Source organism: Rhinichthys klamathensis, unplaced genomic scaffold (genome assembly GCF_029890125.1).
Source record: "Rhinichthys klamathensis goyatoka isolate OS25496 unplaced genomic scaffold, OSU_Roscu_1.1 h1tg000899l_1, whole genome shotgun sequence".
Classification (NCBI taxonomy): Eukaryota; Metazoa; Chordata; class Actinopteri; order Cypriniformes; family Leuciscidae; genus Rhinichthys; species Rhinichthys klamathensis.
In genome coordinates, this window is record NW_026607247.1 from 137727 (window position 1) to 159005 (window position 21279).

Sequence of the window (21279 nt, forward strand, 5' to 3'; positions counted from 1 at the left end):
TTAATACAAGTTTAACATTTCAGACAATGCTTTGTCAAGTCAACATAAAGTTTGTCTTTCAAACTTTTAAATTTAGTTTACATTATCAGCTTACATACTCTTTGTTAAAATTAGCATGTTTTATGTTAAAATAATGTAAATTGGTGAGAAATGTTAAGCTTGTTACTAAATTTATGTCTATTTGTTGCTCAGAGGAAACTCGTGGAATTGAAGAAGAACCCAGTCACTTGCCGCTGGTGGTATGCATAGACAAACTGACCAAAGTCTACAAGACTGGCAGAAAACTGGCCCTAAACAAATTGAGCCTAAACCTGCATGAGAACCAGGTTGTCTCCTTCTTGGGACACAATGGGGCTGGCAAGACCACCACTATGTGAGTGTTAGAATATTGTGTTTCATAGTGTGTTAGAGTGGTTGATACCCTCTGAACCCATACTGTGCTTTTTATTGAGGCTGACAGTCGTACCCTACTATTTGAAAATTGGATGTATGTATGAAACTGAAGTGTCCTGCAGAAAGTGTACTTATTATCCAATGAATCTTTCATAGGTCCATTCTCACAGGACTTTTTCCACCCACTTCTGGCTCTGCCACCATATACGGCCATGACATCCGCACAGAGATGGAGCGCATCAGGCAGAATTTGGGCATGTGTCCCCAGCACAATGTTCTGTTTGACAAGCTGAGTGTGGAGGAACACCTGTGGTTCTACTCGCGTCTAAAGGGCATGGCTGAGGAAGATATTCGCAAGGAGATGGACAAGTGGGTTAACGCACTCGCATTTTACCAACTCTTACTCATTCATACCCATACCCGAGTTCATAGAGTCTGTGTGTTGGAATTCACAGGATGATAGAGGATCTTGAATTGTCCAACAAGCGTCACAGTCTGGTTCAGACTCTGTCTGGGGGGATGAAGAGGAAGTTGTCAGTGGCGATTGCGTTTGTAGGTGGGTCTCGGGCGGTGATTTTGGATGAACCCACAGCAGGAGTGGACCCATATGCCCGTCGAGCAATCTGGGACCTCATCCTTAAATATAAGCAAGGTGATCATGTCGTTACTAATGATAAATACACTACCGTTCAGAAGTTTGGGGTCGGGAATATGAATCGTCTCTTATTCTCAACAAGGTTGCATTTATTTGATCAAAAATACAGTAAAAACATTAATATTGTGAAATATTATTGACCCCAAACTTTTAAATGGTAGTGTCTATGTTTCCAAATACATGATCAGTCCAAAACTAGAATCTGTGTGTGAGCAGGTCGCACCATCCTGCTTTCCACTCACCACATGGATGAGGCTGATCTACTGGGAGACCGGATTGCCATCATCTCTCATGGCAAGCTCAAGTGCTGCGGTTCTCCTCTGTTCCTCAAGAGCACATATGGAGACGGCTACAAACTCACACTTGTCAAGAAACAGAGTGACTCGCACACTGCAGGTATCCTCATTTGTGGACTTGCACATTTTTGAATTTTTTTTATGTCTGAGCCGTCTTGTGGGCATTGCGAGTTTGAGGCCAGCTCGCATAATTTCCCTATTTGATTCCCCAAGTTTCTCCCAATACTATCTTGTCAAAAAATGTACCAAAATTCCCTGATATATTCTAAAAATATACATCAAGGCTGTTATTAACTAAAACATAAGCATTTTTGTTAATTGAAATAAAGCTGATATATATATGTACACGTGTATGTATGTGTGTGTGTATATATATATATATATATATATATATATACATATATATATAGCCTGACTAACGTCAGACCACATCTCATTGAGACGTGGTCTGGGAACCACATGTTCATTTTCTCGTATTTGAGGTGTGGTTTACGAATGCCCAGAGCCGTTTATTGGGTGCTACGAATGTCTATCAAATGCACCTGTACGTAGCTCTAACGTAGCTCCACTAACGGGGCTAGTTGATATATGATGCTTTTGCCAAAGCCTGTTGGTAGCAGGGCAAAAACATCCTTCTTGGTTATGAAATGGTTTAACGCCAAAAGCTGCTTTTTTTCAAAATAAACTTGCATTCTAAACTACTTAGAACAATATCTAAGACTGCATCGAAAGGTAGCTTCGCGTCTGCTGCCATGTTGGATCCATAGGTATAAACAAACTGCTTCGGTGCGTCGCATAGACGTCGTCATCGTCTTGCTGCTCCCTCCCCGTTCTGTGATTGGTCCCCTCGCTGAGGCGAAAATCTGGTCCATGGAATCCAGGCTGCCTAGCAGCGTGAATAAAATCGGGCTGCGCAAAGGCAGTATGGGGAAACCCAGGCTATATATTTACTGTATATATGACAAAACACATAAAACAATTACAATGGAAATTTGAAAATATTAAAATATAGGCTCATTTAAAATATTAATAAAACTATAATAGCATATTAATAACACTAAAATACCACTGTTATAAATGTATAAACTTGTTTATAATTTTATTATCTCAATCTATTTGTAAAGATCTGTTTTACAATGTAAAACACTGAACATTTTTTTGTGAACCTTCTATTTGTCGTCTCTTTTATCTCTGTAAATTTTTAAATGATTCCTCTGTTTCTCCTTTCATTGTTTGATGTTTTGAAAGATCAAAAGAGCAGAAAAATATCTTCTGGTTCTTCTTCTGCTCTTTCATCTGCCGTGGCCCAACATCATGTTTCTGTTTGTTCTCAGATCAGTCAAGCCAGTCTCCATCCTCTTCGATATCTCCATGTTCAGAGAGCAGAGTGACACAGTTCATCCGTCAGTATGTTGTCTCCTGCCTGCTGGTGTCCGACTCCAACACTGAGCTCTCTTATGTCCTACCGTCAGAGGCTGTCAAGAAAGGCTGTTTTGAGAGGCTGTTTCAGGTACACACTAACAATGTTTTAAGACAGTTGGAAAGACACAGTTTGATATCATCAAATCTTTATTCATTTGAATGATGGGCACATATGTTGGGTAAATTTTCTTCAGGCTCTGGAGCAGAGTTTGGACAACTTGGCCTTGACCAGCTTTGGTGTGATGGACACCACACTGGAGGAGGTCTTTCTGAAGGTATCAGAAGAGGATCTATCACTGGAGAACAGCGATGCAGGTTAGATATTGAAGAGTGCTGTAGCAATGCATCTAAAGCCATGAGATTTGATTCATATTTCATATCTCTCTCTCTTTTTCTCTGTCAGATATGAAGGACTCTCCCGGTGGAGCGTCAGCTGGGAAGCCCTCTAATCTTTTAGGAAGGCCACAGTGTGAGGGGGCACCAGCTGCTGCCGTGATCCGGCCAGAGGTGGAGCTCAGTAACCTGATGATGTGCTCCAGGCTGAGCCCAAGCCAAGCGTCCCTACAGTCCGGCTCTTCTCTGGGATCAGTGAGAGGGGATGAAGGGGGCCTCTATTCTGACTTCTATGGAGACTATTGCCCTCTGTTTGACAATGTCCAGGATCCTGACTCGGCCAGTCTCCGAGGTGAGGAAAATAGCATAATAATAATAATATTTATTTATAATAATAATTATTATTATTATTATTATTATTATTATTCAATGAAATTGATTTAATTATTATTATTATTTTATGTTATTGACACATTTGTTCAATTTGACATTGTAACAGTTTAATTCTGCTCTGTGGCATTTCCTTTTTTTTTGAGCTGATTAGGACTAATGATTAAAAACAAATTAACCTATTTACACACATGATTTAGCCTTATTTCTTTCCTTATTAAAAAACTAAATGCATTAACTTTAGAAAACTTTTATTAAATAGTATTATTAAATTATTGAGAGCCATAATTATTCATTATTATTATTATGTGATTTAAAAAAATGTTTATGTTAACACATTTATTCAGTTTGACAATGTAACTGTTTCATGGTCTGTGTGATTTAAAAAAATAAAAAAAATTCCATTGATTGAGAGCCCTGATTATTGATCATTATTGTTCTTATTCAGTGTGATTTAATTATTTATGTTATTAACACATTTATTCACTTTGACATTGTAACTGTTTCATGGTAATAAAAAAAAAAAACCTGAACATTCATAGCTGATTAGAACTAATAATTAGAAACAAATTATTAACATAATTAAACATTTATTTAGCTTTGTCGTTTTTTTTTATGCATTTACTACAGAAAAGTTTTTTTAATATTTTAAAATGTTTCATCGAATGAGAGACCTAATTATTAATATTTTCTTAATTTATAGCTCAGTTGGTGGTTGTGTTGGTAGAAACTTATTAGGAACTAGTTATTTTTGTGGTTCTATCTTTTTCTATGACTTTTAGAAAGAACATTTTGTCTATTGCTATTTGCGGCTTCTGGACACATAAAGCATCTTTCAGAGACAAGTGCATCTCTGAAGGCCTGGAGGTAACAGATAAAGTGCTTACCTACCGCTCAGTGTACCATATACCCTCTGTGTTCCAGATGAAGAGTCCTCTCCGGAGACGCCAATACTGGACGGCCAAGGCAGCTTTAAGCTTGAGGGCTGGTGGCTGAAACTTCGGCAGTTTCACGGGCTGATAGTGAAAAGGTTTCACTGTGCGAAGAGGAACACCAAGGGCATTCTCTCACAGATCCTGCTGCCTGCTTTCTTCGTCTGTGTGGCCATGACTGTAGCTCTATCTGTGCCTGAGATTGGTAAGAAGGACACAGGGCACCTTGTAATTTTATATCAAGGTCAATGGTTACAGGAATTGCTTATTGTTTGGCTTTGGAAAAACTCACATAAATTGTTAAAGGATTAGTTCACTCCAGAATAGAAATTTCCTTATAATTTACTCACCACTATGTCATCCAAGATGTTCACGTTTTTCTTTCTTCAGTCGGAAAGAAATTAAGGTTTTTGAGGAAAACATTCCAGGATTTTTCTCCATAATCTTCTTCAACGGGGACCAATAGGTTGAAAGTCCAAATTGCAGTTTCAGTGCAGCTTCAAAAGGCTCTACATGATCTATTCTAGAGAAACAATCTGTCATTTTCAACAAAAAAATGTACTTTTTAACCACAAATGCTTGTCTTGCACTAGCTCTCATTAATGCATTATGTAATCACGTTTGAAAGGTCTCACGTTTTATGTTTTAATGTTAATGTTTCTAAAATCAATAAAGACAGTTTTGAAATGTTTTTATATCAAGGTATTTAACGTTATACATCACAGTATAGTTATTTTTGTTGGAAATTCAAGGGGAAAATATTGAATAAACTACCAATTAAAAGTTTTGATCAAAAATGACAGTAAAGACAATTATGAATTCTATTTTAAATAAATGTTGTCCTTTTTAACATTTTTGAACACAAAGAAAACCTGAAAAAAATGTATCTCAGTTTCCACAAAAATATATAATACAGCAAATAAAATAAAAACTGTTTTTAACATTGATAATAATAAGAAATATGTCTTGTTTCATATCACATTGAAGACTGGAGTAATGGCTGCTAAAAATTCAGCTTTACCATTACAGGAATTATTTACATTTTAAAATACATTAAAATAGAAAACAGTTGTTTTAAACTTTCATATTATTTAACAATATTCAAAATTGTGATAACACTTCACAATACAGTATGCCTGTTTTTACTATAGTTTTGATCAAATAAATGCAGCCTTGGTGAGCATTAAATGCTTTCCAAATGAAAGAACCACTCACTTTTTTTTACAACTATTTTACGGGGCGAATATATCATTATGGGGATTAATTTAATGATTTAATCAGAGCAGTTGTTATCTGGCACTAAAATGATGCAGATCTTAATTAGGCTTGAGTGAAGGCTGTTCTGATGGTCTCTCTTTGGTTCTGTAGGTGACCTTCCTCCCCTGATTCTGTCTCCATCTCAGTATCACAACTACACACAGCCTCGTGGAAACTTCATCCCTTATGCCAATGAAGACAGACTTCAGTACAGGTCAGCCACAAGGTCATTGTACAGTAAAATATCTAAAGACTTCTTTGTTGCTGATTGTATTTAAAGTAAAATGAAGACACACGCACATCGTCTCTCTCAATACTTCTCAACCTTTGTTTGCTTCAGGAGTAAACTTTCTCCAGACGCAGACCCACAGCGGATTGTTAACACCCTGCGTCTACCCTCTGGAGTTGGTGCAACTTGTGTACTGAAAACTCCCTTCAACAGCACTCTGGACCAACTGGCTCAAACTCTGAATCCATATGCCAACAACTCCAAAACCCTAGCAGCCCGCTACTTTGACTCTATGTGCCTGGATTCCTTCACACAGGGTGTGCCTTTATCAAATTTTGTGCCCCCGCCACCCTCTCCTGCCCCCTCTGATGACCCAGAGGCACATTTTGAAGATGGCCTTTGGAACTACACTGCCGCTCCTCCTACTACTGTCCGAGGTCAGAGTTTACAGTGCTTACAGGTGTATGCAAAGCTGAATTGTCCTTTAGAAATCAGTCTAATATGCTGATTTGGTGCTCAAGAAACATTTCTTGCCATTATCAATGTTTAAAACATTGTTTTGTGGTTTGTTTGGTTTTTGTTGTTGTTGGTGGTGTTTTTTGGTTGTTGTTTTTTTATTCATTTTTCAGGAATTTTTTGCTTAATAGAAAGTTCAAAAGAACAGCATTTATTTGAAATATAGGTATTTAGTAAAATTAGAAATGTTATAAGTAATACATACATTTTACTAAATTAACTTTCACATTTGATCAATTTAATTTGGTTTAATTCTGCAAATTTTCATCAAATATTAAAGGGATAGTTCACCCAAAAATGAAAATTGTTCCAAACCTGTATAAATTTCTTTATTTTTGGGTGAGGTATCCTATTATTATTAGATGCCATTTTAGTAATGTTTAGTAAAATTGTCAAAAATAAATGAATATGATGAAATATTGACAAAAAACACTATAAAAAATGAACACTGATTGGCAGCCTAAAAATATAAAAGAGAAATAGTGATTCATACTGAAAGTTATGAAACTTTGGAGATAATATCCGGAATGACTGAAAATAATTCCTATGCTGCACACCTGCTGACTAATGCTAAAAATGAATCATTTATTTTCCTTGCATAATGAAGATTGTTCTGAAACATCCTGTGTGCCGACTCTATCTTTTTCCATGAAGCTGTGAAATATGTATTCTTCCTCTCACCCTGCTGTGTTCCCACAGAGATGGCGACGTCTTCCCCCACGCTGCCCTTGACCATCCGAGAGCCGGTGCGCTGTATCTGCTCCATGCAGGGCACAGGCTTCTCCTGCCCCAGTGGGGTCGGGGGCCGACCGCCCCTCATGAAGGTAGTAACCGGAGACATCTTGGTGGACATCACAGGTCGCAACGTGTCCGAATATCTCCTGTACACCTCTGATCGTCTCAGATTACACAGGTAATCTTCTGAATGGGTGTTGAAATTGTATTTATTCCAGTATTTATTAAGGTCCAGTATTGTCAATGTATTTTACACCACAGACCACCACCGTAATTTAGACCTTTAGTTGTAACAGGGAGATTTAGAATTAAGATGGCTGTTTTTTGCTTCTGTGCCTTTAAGAGTGTTATATAAACACCCTCTTTAAATGTGAAACGCTTACTGTGAATTTGTGGGTTTGCTGCTAGGTCCAATTTTCAGTCCAGTTTTTTAATGAGCGTCTTTGCAATGCAAGCAAAGTGACCTAGCAGGCCAAGTTGCTGAATACTGAATATGTTGTAATATGGTACAATATCATTGCTCATTTGTAAATGTGCTTGTGTATTTATCCTTATGACATCACTGCAAACCATTGATTTCTGGATGAGCAGTTCGTGCATTTCGATAAATTGACTTTTTGGACTGGTTGGATCAGGATATTGTTTATATAGTGTATTGAACACTTTTATTTCTAGACATCAAGGAAAATTATTTGAAAAACATTTTTTTCAAAATTTGACTCCTTTAAAGTCTTGATGTAACAGATGTACGTCACTCACAATACGGAAGAATAGTTCTGTTGCTTCTTCTGAGTCAAATGGATTATCAAAAAAAAAAAAGGTTGTGGTCAATTAAGAAAAGGGTGGTGTTTAGCTGGACTAAATTATTGTACAAGTCCAACATAAGTTACAAGAAGATTTAGTTTTGACAGTTTTGGTCAAAATTACAATGTCAAAACATTTTATTATTACTTTTTTTTTTTATGAAACATGCATGGATGAATTGTTCACAATAAGATCAAAAAGATGCATTTAGAAAATAGATGAATTTCTATTTCAGGCAATTTTAAGACTTTTTTTTTTCTTATCCCGTAGATATGGAGGCTTTACTGTAGGAAACATTCAGAAATCTGTCCCAGCATCCTTCGGGAGAAAAGCGCAACCTATGGTGCGCAAAATAGCAGTGAGGCGATCCTCACAGGCAAGTCAGAGCATCTTTACCCTTTATACCGAATCATTTTTAAAACTAATATTTTATCATATGTTTAATGTGTTTGTCTTGATCTGCAGGTGCTTTACAATAACAAAGGGTATCACAGTATGCCCACTTACCTAAATGTCCTCAACAATGCCATCCTCAGAGCCAATCTGCCCAGTAGTAAAGGAAACCCTTCTGCATACGGTGAGTTCACGGGTTGAATTAGCTGTTAGTGTTTATGTAGAAACACTGATTGCAAACTTTGATTGGCTGTGTTCTTTCTCCGTAATTGTGCGTGTTTTACTGACTTCTTTTTAAGTCATCTTAAATCTGTTGGTTTTTGTCATATAGATTGTTTAGTTGCACTAAAAATCCTGTATATGCTCACGTTCACAGGCATCACAGTGACCAATCATCCCATGAACAGAACCAGTGCCAGTCTTTCTTTGGATTATCTGTAAGTCTTACTTTCCTCTCTGCTTCCTGTTCCAACCCTTAGACACTCATTGATGATTTTTTTTTTTGTTTGTTTATTTTAAGTCGGCATGAAATGGAAGTGATAGACTTTTCTTTCCTTATTGTGACGTATAGCCGAGAGAACAGCTTCTCAAACTAAAAAAAAAAGGCGTGACTTTATTTTTGTCCATCGAGAGTTGATTGGATCGTTGGATGATTGTGGTTTGCATGTCGGCTGTATTGTACAGCTAAAAATAACTGGAAGGGAATGACACCGGAAGCCAGGCGCATTAAAATTACAAATGACCACACCCGTGCTTACCTGAAAAATAAGGTGGATAGATGACTGATTAAATCAATAATTTATTACAATTTTAGTTGTGGACAGCTCTGATTTCTCTTAACCCAGTGCTAGCTTAACCATCACTGTAAAAGGCTTTGTCATGCACTGTTTTATTTGGGGTTTTTTCAGTTGGCAATATGTTCCAGAGTTGAGAGCCAGGCTTTTACAGAAAAATAGCTCTTTTAAAAAGCTTCTACTGATTTAATATCTGCTCTTCATCTCCTTCTAGGCTCCAGGGCACTGATGTGGTTATTGCCATCTTCATCATAGTAGCCATGTCATTTGTGCCAGCGAGCTTCGTGGTCTTCCTGGTAGCAGAAAAATCCACCAAGGCCAAACACCTTCAGTTTGTCAGCGGATGTGACCCTGTCACTTACTGGCTAGCAAACTACATATGGGACATGGTAGGGTGAAGGAGAGACTATGTGGTATTCACAAACAAGAACAGTCCTGAGGGCTAAATTGGTTTACACACAGATTTCTTTTGTCCTTTCTTCGCTAGCTGAACTACTTGGTTCCAGCCACATGCTGTGTCCTAATTCTGTTTGTGTTCGACCTTCCTGCATACACGTCACCTACGAATTTCCCAGCAGTGCTCTCTCTCTTCCTCCTTTATGGGTAAGCTCTTTCTGCATGAAGACATGGAGTCAGACATGGAGCGACATCTTTTTTTTTTTTTAATCCCACATAAAATGTGACATTTCCCTTTCTCTTTCTCTTTCTAGCTGGTCTATAACCCCCATCATGTATCCAGCCTCTTTCTGGTTTGAGGTGCCCAGCACAGCTTATGTTTTCCTCATAGTCATTAATCTCTTCATTGGCATCACAGCCACGGTGGCCACTTTCCTCCTACAGCTCTTTGAGCATGACAAGGTACATCAGAGAGAGAAATTGTTTAGCATCATACATTTTTATCACTCGTGGCATGTATATAGTTTATTAACTGGTGTCATTTTTTAAAGCAATAGCAAGACACAAATTCCATTTAGACTGTGAATGATTAAATATGTTAGGTAAAATATTATGTAATTTAAAATGAACATAATCAAATGTCTGTAGAAAGAAAATATCCTAAATGTCTGTTTTTTGGCTGATTTACTTAATATAATTTCTCAAAGTGGAAAAATTAGCATTCTCAAATATTTTTTTTTTTTTTTTTATAAAATATGGCAGACCATTTTCTCATACCTTGACAAATTACTAACATTTCATGTAAATGAAGATAACACTCAGCCCCTTATCCTTTGCTGAATTATATTTAATAAGTAAATCTAAATACCCTGTAAATAAATCAAAATGAGTTGTAGATGTATTAAATATATATAAATGTATATTTGTATATACATTTGTATTTCTCATATTTATTTATTGACTGGTCATTTCGATAAATAATTCCAAATAAATTAATATGATCCATCCTGTCTGTAAATATAATGTTTAAATTAAATAAATAAATAAAAAATTCTGTAGGGGAGCTGCAAATATAAAAGTATTTGCAAATGTATTTTTTTTTTTTTTTTTGACCCAGTTGGCAATGGGGTTGGGCTGTATATGCCCTTTTTTTTCTGTTTTCCTTTTTTCTTTTTTTTTAATTGGCCATTTTCATTTTAAATACTGGATTTGGCCCATCCCACCTAGGTGTTCTTGACCTTCGGTCGTATCGAATGTTTAATATAATATAACAGTGTAGCATTTTATCACTAATATATGTTTTTTTCTTTTACCTCACAGGATCTGAAGTTGGTAAACAGCTATCTGAAGTCTTGTTTTCTCATCTTTCCCAACTATAACCTCGGTCATGGATTGATGGAGATGGCCTATAATGAGTATATCAATGAGTATTACGCCAAGATAGGTGTGTTTGTGTGTTCCCCATCTCAGGGCGCTGTTGAGGACTTTTCTTACCTTTTTCAAATGGTCAAATGCCTTTTCTTCCCTGCAGGCCAGTTTGATAAGGTGAAGTCTCCATTTGAATGGGACATTGTGACACGGGGACTGGTGGCAATGACCATTGAGGGTTTCGTTGGCTTTCTTATTACAATTCTGTGCCAGTACAACTTCCTCAGGAAAGCCCAGTGAGTGTGTGATTGTATACACTGTGTGTGTGAGTGTCTTTGACAGTGACCTTTAGAACTTTTTCATTTTCAACTGTTTCCATCTGATTGAAGGAGAGTGCCTGTCAGCAGTCAGCCGGTTGAGGATGATGATGTTGATGTGGCCTGTGAGAGACGCAGAGTGCTGAGGGGAGACGCTGACAATGACATGCTGAAGATCGACAACCTAACCAAGGTCAGGCACTCCATGACATTTTTAAAACTTTCCCTTAACCCTGTCTGATTAGACCTGAACCCATCGTTCTTAGAGCCTACGTAGAGTTCTTAGAATTTGCACATGCGTCTCCCTACAGGTGTACAAGTCTCGTAAGATGGGCCGGATCCTGGCAGTTGACCGTTTGTGTCTGGGGGTCCGTCCTGGGGAATGCTTCGGGCTGCTGGGAGTGAACGGAGCAGGGAAGACCACCACCTTCAAAATGCTGACAGGAGACGAGAGCACAACGGGGGGAGAGGCCTTTATCCAGGGACACAGGTGCTACATTCAGAACACCTCTGATGTCATGGCAGGTTTTTTTGGGGGAGAAGAATATAGAATATAACTTAAACTAAGTTGATTTTCTTTTATTCTGTTTGTTATATTTGAAGCATAAATCATTTATGTATAAAACAAGAAGAAGCGATTTGCCCATGAATAAGAAAAATGAAATTTAATTCAAACAAGTCTTATCTTATAAAATTTTATTTCTCAATAAAACATTTTTTAATTGAATTATTGTAAGGAAGTTTTGATGAGCATGTTGCTATGCTAACGACACTATTGAATGTTCTCCATTTAATTAATTTTCTCCATTTGATTAATTTTCAGTATTGAAAATAGGTATTTTTGGACATAATATAGCATATGTCTTAAATTAAGTTGATAGGTTTTACCCTTTTGGTAAATCTTTAAGCATAAACCTCCAGTTAATATTGTTTAATTTAAGTTTAAAACAAGAAGAATGCTTTGCCATCACAGAAATAAATTATATTTCAATAATTTTTTTTTAAAAAATATTTTAAATATATAAAAAAATATATTCATATACAAAACATTTAATTGAAATTGTAATGATATTTCACAAAATTACTCTTTTTACAGAATTTTCATCAAATGAGTGCAGCCTTTGGTGAAAAATATATATTTTTTTAAACGAAAAATAAAATAAAAAATTGACCACCAGTGTAGGAGTATGGATGTATGATTGGTAAATGGATGATAATAATAATAATAATAATATTATTATTATTAGATGGATAGGATGGATAGTCTTGTTTAATTGATGTTGTGTATATACCGCTAGTGTAAATGGCTTAGTCAGTATGAGTCTTTCATTAACCTGCAGTATCTTGCGGGAGCTTTTATGCGTGCAGCAGAGCATCGGTTACTGCCCCCAGTTTGACGCTCTGTTTGATGACCTGACTGCTCGAGAACATCTGGAGATGTACACACGCCTCCGTGGCATCCCCTGGAAAGATGAGGAACGGGTGAGCGCAGACACACACACACACACACACACACACACACACACACACACACACACACACACACACTCTCTGTGCAGTCACACAGCATTCTGTAAATGGTTGTCATGCACTTATCAGTGATAGTTAAGTATGGATAAGAGCTCCTGAAAGCTCTCTTGAAATCAGCTTGAAAAAGCACTTAGCAATCTATAAATGTTAACTGCAGTTTATTGTTAGATTTGTTCTTACCTGTCGAGAATAAAATGTTTTTCCTACCATCTTTTTACGGTATCTCACTCTCATTCGCTCTCACTTTGCTTTGTGTCCTGAAGGTGGTTCAGTGGGCTCTGGAGAAGTTGGAGTTGTCCAAGTATGCTGACAAACCTGCCGGCACCTACAGTGGAGGCAACAAACGCAAACTCTCTACAGCTATCGCTCTGATTGGATACCCTTCACTCATCTTTCTGGTTAGATCTGCCTGTCACTCTTCCCTTAACATTCTCCACTCTCACTGCAAAAATCGTTTTCTTAATCAGTTTGTCTTGTTTTTCAGTGAAAAGTTTTGGACATTTTTTGCTACTGGGCTGTGTTTAATTACCCTGAGCAGGTCTAAACATGATCCTGTTTGTCATTATAGGATGAGCCCACCACAGGTATGGACCCAAAGGCTCGTCGGTTCTTATGGAACCTGATTCTTGACATCATCAAGACCGGACGTTCTGTTGTGTTGACGTCACACAGGTGTGGTAACTATAGAAATCTTGTTTTCTGTTTTAATTTTAATAGCAGTGACCTTTCACTCTGTAATGTACTGTTATGTTTATTTGCAGTATGGAGGAGTGTGAAGCCTTGTGCACTAGACTGGGCATCATGGTTAACGGCAGGTTCAAGTGCTTGGGAAGCATCCAGCATCTCAAAAACAGGTTTGAAAAGTCTCAGCCACTTAAATGCGGGGTTCAGGAGTGCAGTGCACTTATACATTTTTGCTACACTGTTCTTTTATATTTGTTTCAGATTTGGGGATGGGTACATGATAACAGTACGCACTAAGACCACCGCTAGCGTCAAGGAAGTGATACGGTTTTTCAACAGGAATTTTCCAGAGGCCATCCTAAAGGTTCGTCAAATGGTTAATATTCAGTACTGAATATAGAATATATTTTGAATAAAGTAAATTTTTGTAGCTTTATTGACAATTTTTTAAGCATAAAACTTTAAGAAAATAAATTATTGAAGGGAAGTTTTGTTTTGCAAAACTAATGTGTGTGTGTATATATATTACACACACTCATGCATATTCACACACACACACACACACAGGCACATATATATATATATATATATATATATATATATGTGTATATATATACACACACACACACACACTAGTTGAGTGCTAAAGGTAAGATTGATGAAGAGAGTTTCACTGGAAATTAATTTATATTTTTTTTGCATTTGCTATACATCGGCTCAAATTTCTCCAAAACAGATGGCCGTAGAATACAAGTGCCTCTATGTTGTCAGTTTGGATTCTAATATATTAGACAGTGAGTTTTCATATTTGTAGGAAGTTGCAAGCAGCTCTCACAAGGTGTTTTTGTGCAATGCTGACAAAACTTAGTATACATGTGTGTATATTTTGAGCTTGCTTCGCTTGCTGTAAAAGTTGTAAACTTCTGCGTATTCCTTTACCTAAGGAGCGGCACCACACAAAGATTCAGTACCAGCTGAAGTCAGAGAACATCTCTCTGGCTCAGGTCTTTAGCAAAATGGAGCAGGTGGTGGAGGTGCTGAGCATCGAGGATTATTCTGTCAGCCAGACAACTCTGGACAACGTAAGTATATCGCAGAGAAATTATACAGTAATAGTGAAAAAGTAAAGTAATGAAAGTGAATAAACGGTAGTTTCTTTGACTGACATCTGGTCAAAATCCATCTTATGGATGCAAAAGAACTAAATGTGTACAATATTAACCAAAAAGCTGCATATACTGTAACAAGAAAAAGTAGTAATATCTTATTTTTCTTTTCTTAGGTCTTTGTTAACTTTGCAAAAAAGCAAAGTGATAACTTAGAACAGCAGGAAAGTTCCCCATCTAGTGCTGGTCAGTCGCCACTGCAGCGGCTGCTAAGCATCCTCAGGCCTCGTCTTGCTAACACAGAACTCAACGCTCTTGTAAGTGAAGAGCCAGATGAACTTGAGAGTGATGATGACGAAGGATTGATCAGCTTTGAGGAAGAGAGGGTAAGACTTGGGACACAGCAACATAAAAACCATATTTCAGTTAATGAGATAATTCAATGGCACAGTCTGCATAAGACTTATTACTCTTTTACTTTTGGGTTGTGATTTACAAAGACATTTGTTATTAGAAATCAAAAAAAAAAAAAAAAAAAAAAAATTAGGTGAGCTTCTTATGGATTCAGAATCAAAGTGGCTGATGTAATGTCAAAAACTGTATGAAAGAAATGAATTGTAATGTTTAATTTATCTCACAATAAAAAAAAACAGGGCAAGATTAAAGCTATTAAACATTTAGAAGTGTTTAGAAGAGTTTCTTGTCCCAAACTAGGCTGCATTTATTTGATCAAAAATAAAAATAATAATAATAAAATAAAAACATTGATATTGTGAAATATTAAAATAAACTTAAATTAAATTAAATTAAAAACAAAAGGTCATTTTTCCCTGTGATGACAAAGCTGAATTTTCTCCAGTCTTCAGTGTCACATGATCCTTCAGAAATTATTCTAATATGCTGATTTGGTGCTCAAGAAACATTTTTCTATCATCACAGTTGATATCAACAACTTAACATTTTAGTGGAAACCATGATTATTTGATGAATAGACAGTTCAAAAGAACAGCATTTATTTGAAATAAAAATATTTTGTAACATTATAAAAGTCTTTACCTTTTATAAAACCTTTAAGTTTTTTTTTTTTTTTTTTTTAAATCTAAATTTTAATTTTAATGTTTTAAATTGCAATAAAACACTTTTGTGAATCTTTAACTACACAATATCACAAACATCCAGTCAGTAAGTGATTTAGAAGTTAATTCGTCAGACCAGGGGTGTCCAACTCGGTCCTAGAGGGTTACTGTCCTGCGAAGTTTAGCTCCAACTTGCCTCAACACAGCTAGTAAGACCTTGATAAGCTGGTTCAGGTGTGTTTAATAGGCTTTATGCCGAGCGTCACGTGACCAAGCTGGAAAACAGATCACATCGCTTCCGATTCAGGTCTTTTGTATGTGCTTCATGAAATTTTTTGCAGTTTTACTCAAGATAACTTAAAAGGAGCAAGCAAAAATGAGCATAACCAATGTCCCTCGCATGTGCAGATTGATATTTAAAAGTTTTTTTATTTTTCTTCTTCACACTAACGTTTAAATATTTAAATAGCATAAAACACCGATAACAAAGTGAACTTAGTAGGTTAGCTGATTACCTTAAAAATCCATAGATATCGTAGTTAGTTCTTACGCCCGTTAACACTTTCTCTGACAAGCGGATGCAATGAGACCCGTTTTCCGGTTTGGTCACGTGACACTCGGCATAAAGCCTATTGAGGTTGAAGCTAAACTCTGCAGAACAGTGGTCCTCCAGGAGCAGGACTGGACACCCCTGCGTTAGACTGGTTCAAACCATTAACTTTTGACTGATTCATTAAAAGAACCAAATCAAAAGAGTAATTTGTTGGTAAATAGAACTGCACTGGCAGTACTAGCGATACACCAGTTGGCATGCCACTAGGTAACTCTGGTTGGGACTTTGAAAAATATTCATATCAATCATGTTTTTGTTTATCCCAAGACTACTGTACTACATTATTTCAAATACTTTTCTGTAATAATTTTTATTTTCCCTTCTCACAGGTACAGTTGTCCTTTAATACAGACACTCTGTGCTGAAACAGCTGTTAATCTCAGAGATGGAGAGATGGTAAAAAAAATAAGCCTCAAGTTCAGACCCGTGTCTGTGTGGTGAAAGACGTTTGTGTGGTTTTTTTTTTTTTCTCGCTGGAGAGGATCCATCTCTCTGGCCAAGTGAGGGGGTTGTTCTTGTTTCCATTTGCTCTTCAGTAGCTGAGCGAGAGAACGGGAACTTCTTCTGGGAACTCTAAATAGAGATGCGGACACAGTCGGGGCCTGAACGTGATCGGGCCAGAGAGAGCGGTTCTCTGAGGTTCTCAGTCCACAGCGTCCCCTCTGGAGTCATAGAGATGATGGTTCATGGAAACGTGTATTACTGTACTTCATATTCAAGCCTGCTGGATGGGAATTAAAGAGAATGTATTTCTTAGGTACAAACCGGCCGTATGGTTTAATTTGGTATCGCTTTAAAGTTGAATATGGTCGTACTATCTTTAAACTGATCACACGTTGGAATTGTTTTAATCGTAGTGTTGATGTCATAACATAATCATCCCTCAAGGAATGGGTTCGGCCTTTGCAACTTGTTCTTTTTATGACTGTTTATTCTCATGTTCAGTTGAAACGGTTGTAACTATAGCCTACATCTTTTTTTTCCTTTACTGACCTAGTTTTGTTTATTTGTACCTGCATCGAGAGCATGCTTTAAAAGACAAGCCTGTTGTGTTGTGGGTTGAAGAAATTTTGCTATGCTTAAATGTTTTGAACAGACCTGTTGTTCTTGTTGAAGAATGCAAATGTACCTGTGCACCTTCATTGAAGTTTTTACATCGGACATTCAATAGTGAATGACTCGTGACTGATTCGAAGGCCTTTAGTCGAACCGAACCGAACAAGCCCTGCTATCGAGATGTTTATGGTCTTGTAGTTGAATGTAAACGGCATAAGTGTTTTGTGCTGACTTTTGTGTCTCCTGAACCAGGGGTTTCTCCCTTTTTTTTTCTAAGAATTGTAATTGAAACTGGTGTCTTTTACGTTGCTTGCATTACCGCGAATGGTTGAAAGCTGCATAATGCCAGATGTCTGTTGAAACGTTCATAAGTGTCACTCTATCACTGTGAAGCCAAAAGTGAACTTTGAGTCACTGTTATTACAGATAGACCGAAATCAGGTCATTGCTCTTGATTATTATATTTGACAACCCTTGAAATATGTTCGTTTATTGAATAGCAGGAGGTTTTGTTTTTGTTGTTTGCACTGTAATGTAATACAAGTGTAATTTCTTTTTCCTGAAATTAGCCATTTATGTTGTTTATTTGAAATTAAATGATGCTTCTCCTTCATGCCAGTGATGTACATGATGGTTAGGTCCTATCGCTTGGTGACAGTCTAACCGTGCTAAATCTCTGAATCTTGCACAATTGTCGGCACTTAGTACTATAATGGTGTTTTATTTTTCTGACATTGCTGTGTTAAAGAGTATGATCAATATTTTTGAGCTCCTCAAAGAGAGGAAAGCAAAGACGGATGAGGAGGCCGTTGGTGCATTTTCATGTACGATGATGACCAAAGGGAAATGAAGCAGTTTTTGAAATGTGTACATTAATTGTGACCAGCTATGTGAACTCTGAACACTCAAAGTCTCCTTTCCTGCTAAATATTTTCCTCAAAACATATTTCCTGCTAACGAGAACCTCAACAGCCTAACTAAAGATCAGTGCTAGCTGCTTTTCACTTTGGAAATGAACATGTGCAGTGATTTAAGACACCAGCAAACATGAGTGTGGTTCTGTATCATATAAAATAGCATTATGGTTAAGGAGGTGATTTAGTTTTATCTTTCTAGTAAGTGCTTTGGAATGTAACTTCAGTACATGTGAATATGATTCAATATTTATGAACGTTTTTTCATCCAGTAATACCTATGTTCAGGTGAATTCCCTTGTAACAAGATTGACTGGACCTTTTCAGCTTGTTTTCAATTACCTTTATCGTTTCCATTCTCTTGTACTAACTGGGGTGAACTGGTGTTTTTAATATTAACAGGGGGAAAAGAGAATAATTAAATCAATAAATTGTTCAATTGATTTTGTGACTTTTATTTGTACACAGTCGTTTGAATAATAAAACATTTTCAGTTATAACATTTATTTAAAAATGCCATTTTTTTATTAGCAACACAATTAAAAGAAAAAAATAAAGAAATCATAAAACATTAAATAAATGCATGATGACTTAAAACAGTTCATGGTGTAATTGCTATGCAATTATATTTTAAAAACTGATAGTGTTGAGGTGGTTAAAAACAGACAATTCATGTTTAATAAAAGCTTGCGTTGACCTCATTCATCGTCTCCATCATCAAAGGCCACACCTGTTGCAGGTTTCTTTCTGTAAAATGGTTAGAAATGGTCAGTGAACAGGAGGTGAAAGAAATTTCACAGAATTTTTTGTTCATTTTTTTGTCTAAAGTCAATTAAAAAAAAAAAAATCACCTTTTTGTTCCAGGGTTGATGAGAGAATCCCCAGGAAGACGTTTTCTAACTGCTACTATTGGACCCGTGTGCTGTTTTCTAGGTTCAAATTCTAAAAAATAAAATAAAATAAAAAGTAATTTTAAAAGAGCTTAGACAATTTAAATCAGTAACATTTTTGACTCCAAGGCATTGTCCAAGACAATATTCGAAGATCCTCCTATCTAAACGTACTTATTCTTTCTTCCTTCCTTCCGTACACAGGTGTGTGTACACGATACTTCCGTTGTAATAAATAATATTTTAAAAAGCCCTCAAAAATATAATGTCAGTTTAATGTTGTACATCTTTATTTTTTGAGGTTTTTTAGCATTATAATTAAAGGTACACTATGTAACTTTTGGCCTTCTCACGGTTAAAAAACAAAACAAGAACATTGTTTTGGTTGTGCTTCGGCTCTGTGTGACTGTGCGGATGAATATGACCCTTTTGATACGATAGATAATGCTTTACAATAAACTCTGTTAGAGCTACATATGGCAATTTATCTTTCCCGCAAAAACCATACTAAGATAAACACTTTCAATAGGCGTGAATAAGAGTAAGACAAAAACATGCTTTGAATGATGTATCGACTCATTTTTTAAATTAATTTTGAACAAAAAAAGTTACATAGTGTACTTTTAAGATCATGTTAATATAACTAAATTTTCATAATTTTTAAAATCATGTTTGAGAACCACTGATTTAAATCCACTTGACTAAATCCAACTAACAAGCTTAAAGAGTACTGCCTTAACTTACCAGAACTCCTCTTCTGAGGGTTCTTGACTGGACTAAATGAAGATGATGCACCTAAAAATGATTGAACACATCAAACATTTAGCTCCAGGGTTTAATTATTTTGAAAAATAGCGATTATAATAATTGAAAGTATCTTTGCTTGCCTTGACTTTCTAGCTGTTGCAGGCTGTCAGCCATTTTAAATAGCAGCTCCTTGACTTCTGTCCTTCCCTCAGAGTCAGTGAGTTTTGAAAGAGACAGACTGAGGTCTGTAGGTTCAGATCCTAAATGCAGCACAGCACTGTCCTCCTGCAGCTTCACAAATGCTCTGCCAGTCTTACATGCACATCTGTCCAGATACACAAGAGGGTGTTCTCAGACAGGATAGAAGATCTTGCCAACCAAAGAAATCAGACTATCAATTACTCATCAGGTACTCTTGACTTTCACAGATCCTCACTTGAGCTTGACGGTATAATCCTCTGTGGACTTTAATGCAAACTTCTTAAACTGTAAAGAAATAAAAAGCTTTGTATTATTGCTGTAAAAGAGGAATATCTTTCATGTGGAAAGACTCCCATTGACAAATTTTGTGTTTTTTACTGTGAAGTACTTTGGTAGGCCTTGGCCTTGGAAATGTGCTATATAAATAAATGTGACATTGACATTGACAAATCCTTACAAGCTGGGACACAATCTCCTCTGTAAGGTGAGTTTTCCAAACATCTTCACCATTGGTAAATCTATAAGAAACAGGACATCACAATATATACAATTATATATTAAAGTTTAGGATTTACATTCAAAGTTTAAGATTTTTTAATTAATTGGATGAAAAACGAGTGAAAATTAGAAATGCTGTCAACTTAAACTGAAATAAGTAGCTACACTTGTACTTACTAAAACTGAAATAAAATAAAATTAAAGTTAATTAGAATTTTTTTTAAGAAAAACTAATAAAGATGACAAAAACACATTACAAAATTCCTAAGACTTAATATGAAAACTGGAAATATAAAAAACTAATTCAAAATATGAATAAGAGTATGTTAATAATACTAAAATAACACTTCTAGAATTAACCTACATTTATAATTATTATACATGAATTATAGATGGAGTATAGCTCATCAAACTGCGGTCACTGCTTGTCGACATTTCAACTCACCCTATGTTTATTTCTCCTGCTGATCGCTTTTGCGTAAAAAACACATACTTGGACTGATCGTTTTTATCCAGCAATGTGCAAACGACATATTTTGCCTCGGGGTTAATCTGATCCATACTGATGTTCCGTACAATCACATAAAAAGTGAAAACTGCATGCTTTTCAACTAGGAACTGTTCACCATAAACAACAAGGGCGCCATTTAAACGCTCAGCCAGTCAGACTCAGACATCAGGCACCCGGAAGTTGTTGTGCCATTCACGTCCTGTTTACCTCGTAAAAACGATAA

The 21279-nt window shown here is 36.4% G+C and overlaps 2 protein-coding genes across 4 annotated transcripts in view; one reads left to right on the forward strand and one right to left on the reverse strand.

The window, feature by feature from the left end:
- The window catches only part of abca2 (ATP-binding cassette, sub-family A (ABC1), member 2), an 80948-nt gene extending 63040 nt beyond the window's left edge, over positions 1–17908 (forward strand). For 2 of the 3 annotated variants that reach the window (XM_056244046.1, XM_056244045.1), the window contains exons 21-49: positions 193–373; positions 550–762; positions 849–1045; positions 1265–1444; positions 2679–2854; positions 2961–3081; positions 3170–3451; positions 4414–4626; positions 5790–5904; positions 6019–6344; positions 7123–7336; positions 8233–8338; positions 8428–8539; positions 8732–8792; positions 9364–9538; positions 9637–9752; positions 9860–10007; positions 10866–10989; positions 11077–11209; positions 11303–11423; positions 11542–11720; positions 12571–12712; positions 13024–13158; positions 13329–13432; positions 13522–13614; positions 13706–13808; positions 14389–14526; positions 14727–14936; positions 16569–17908. In XM_056244046.1, the coding sequence (XP_056100021.1) occupies positions 193–373; positions 550–762; positions 849–1045; positions 1265–1444; positions 2679–2854; positions 2961–3081; positions 3170–3451; positions 4414–4626; positions 5790–5904; positions 6019–6344; positions 7123–7336; positions 8233–8338; positions 8428–8539; positions 8732–8792; positions 9364–9538; positions 9637–9752; positions 9860–10007; positions 10866–10989; positions 11077–11209; positions 11303–11423; positions 11542–11720; positions 12571–12712; positions 13024–13158; positions 13329–13432; positions 13522–13614; positions 13706–13808; positions 14389–14526; positions 14727–14936; positions 16569–16604 (4454 nt within the window). In that variant the 3' untranslated portion in view covers positions 16605–17908. The remainder of the gene's footprint in view (positions 1–192; positions 374–549; positions 763–848; positions 1046–1264; positions 1445–2678; positions 2855–2960; positions 3082–3169; positions 3452–4413; positions 4627–5789; positions 5905–6018; positions 6345–7122; positions 7337–8232; positions 8339–8427; positions 8540–8731; positions 8793–9363; positions 9539–9636; positions 9753–9859; positions 10008–10865; positions 10990–11076; positions 11210–11302; positions 11424–11541; positions 11721–12570; positions 12713–13023; positions 13159–13328; positions 13433–13521; positions 13615–13705; positions 13809–14388; positions 14527–14726; positions 14937–16568) is intronic. The other variant, XM_056244047.1, reaches the window with a different exon arrangement.
- Positions 17909–18793: 885 nt separating this feature from the next.
- paxx (PAXX non-homologous end joining factor) lies at positions 18794–21208 on the reverse strand. Its single transcript, XM_056244053.1, has 7 exons — positions 20991–21208; positions 20505–20565; positions 20283–20332; positions 19987–20171; positions 19844–19894; positions 19061–19151; positions 18794–18956 (listed from the first exon to the last, which is right to left on the reverse strand). Exons 1-7 carry the CDS (start codon positions 21104–21106, stop codon positions 18908–18910), a joined length of 603 nt encoding a protein of 200 aa, XP_056100028.1. The 5' UTR covers positions 21107–21208; the 3' UTR covers positions 18794–18907.
- Between the last annotated feature and the right edge of the window lie 71 nt (positions 21209–21279).

Coding starts and splice junctions, on each gene's coding strand:
- paxx (XM_056244053.1), bottom strand. CDS start 21,106: ATGGATCAGATTAACCCCGAGGCAAAATATGTCGTTTGCACATTGCTG. Junction 19,895..19,986: donor GCAACAGCTAGAAAGTCAAG/GCAAGCAAAGAT, acceptor AATCATTTTTAG/GTGCATCATCTTCATTTAGT. Junction 19,152..19,843: donor CCCTCAGAAGAGGAGTTCTG/GTAAGTTAAGGC, acceptor TTTATTTTTTAG/AATTTGAACCTAGAAAACAG.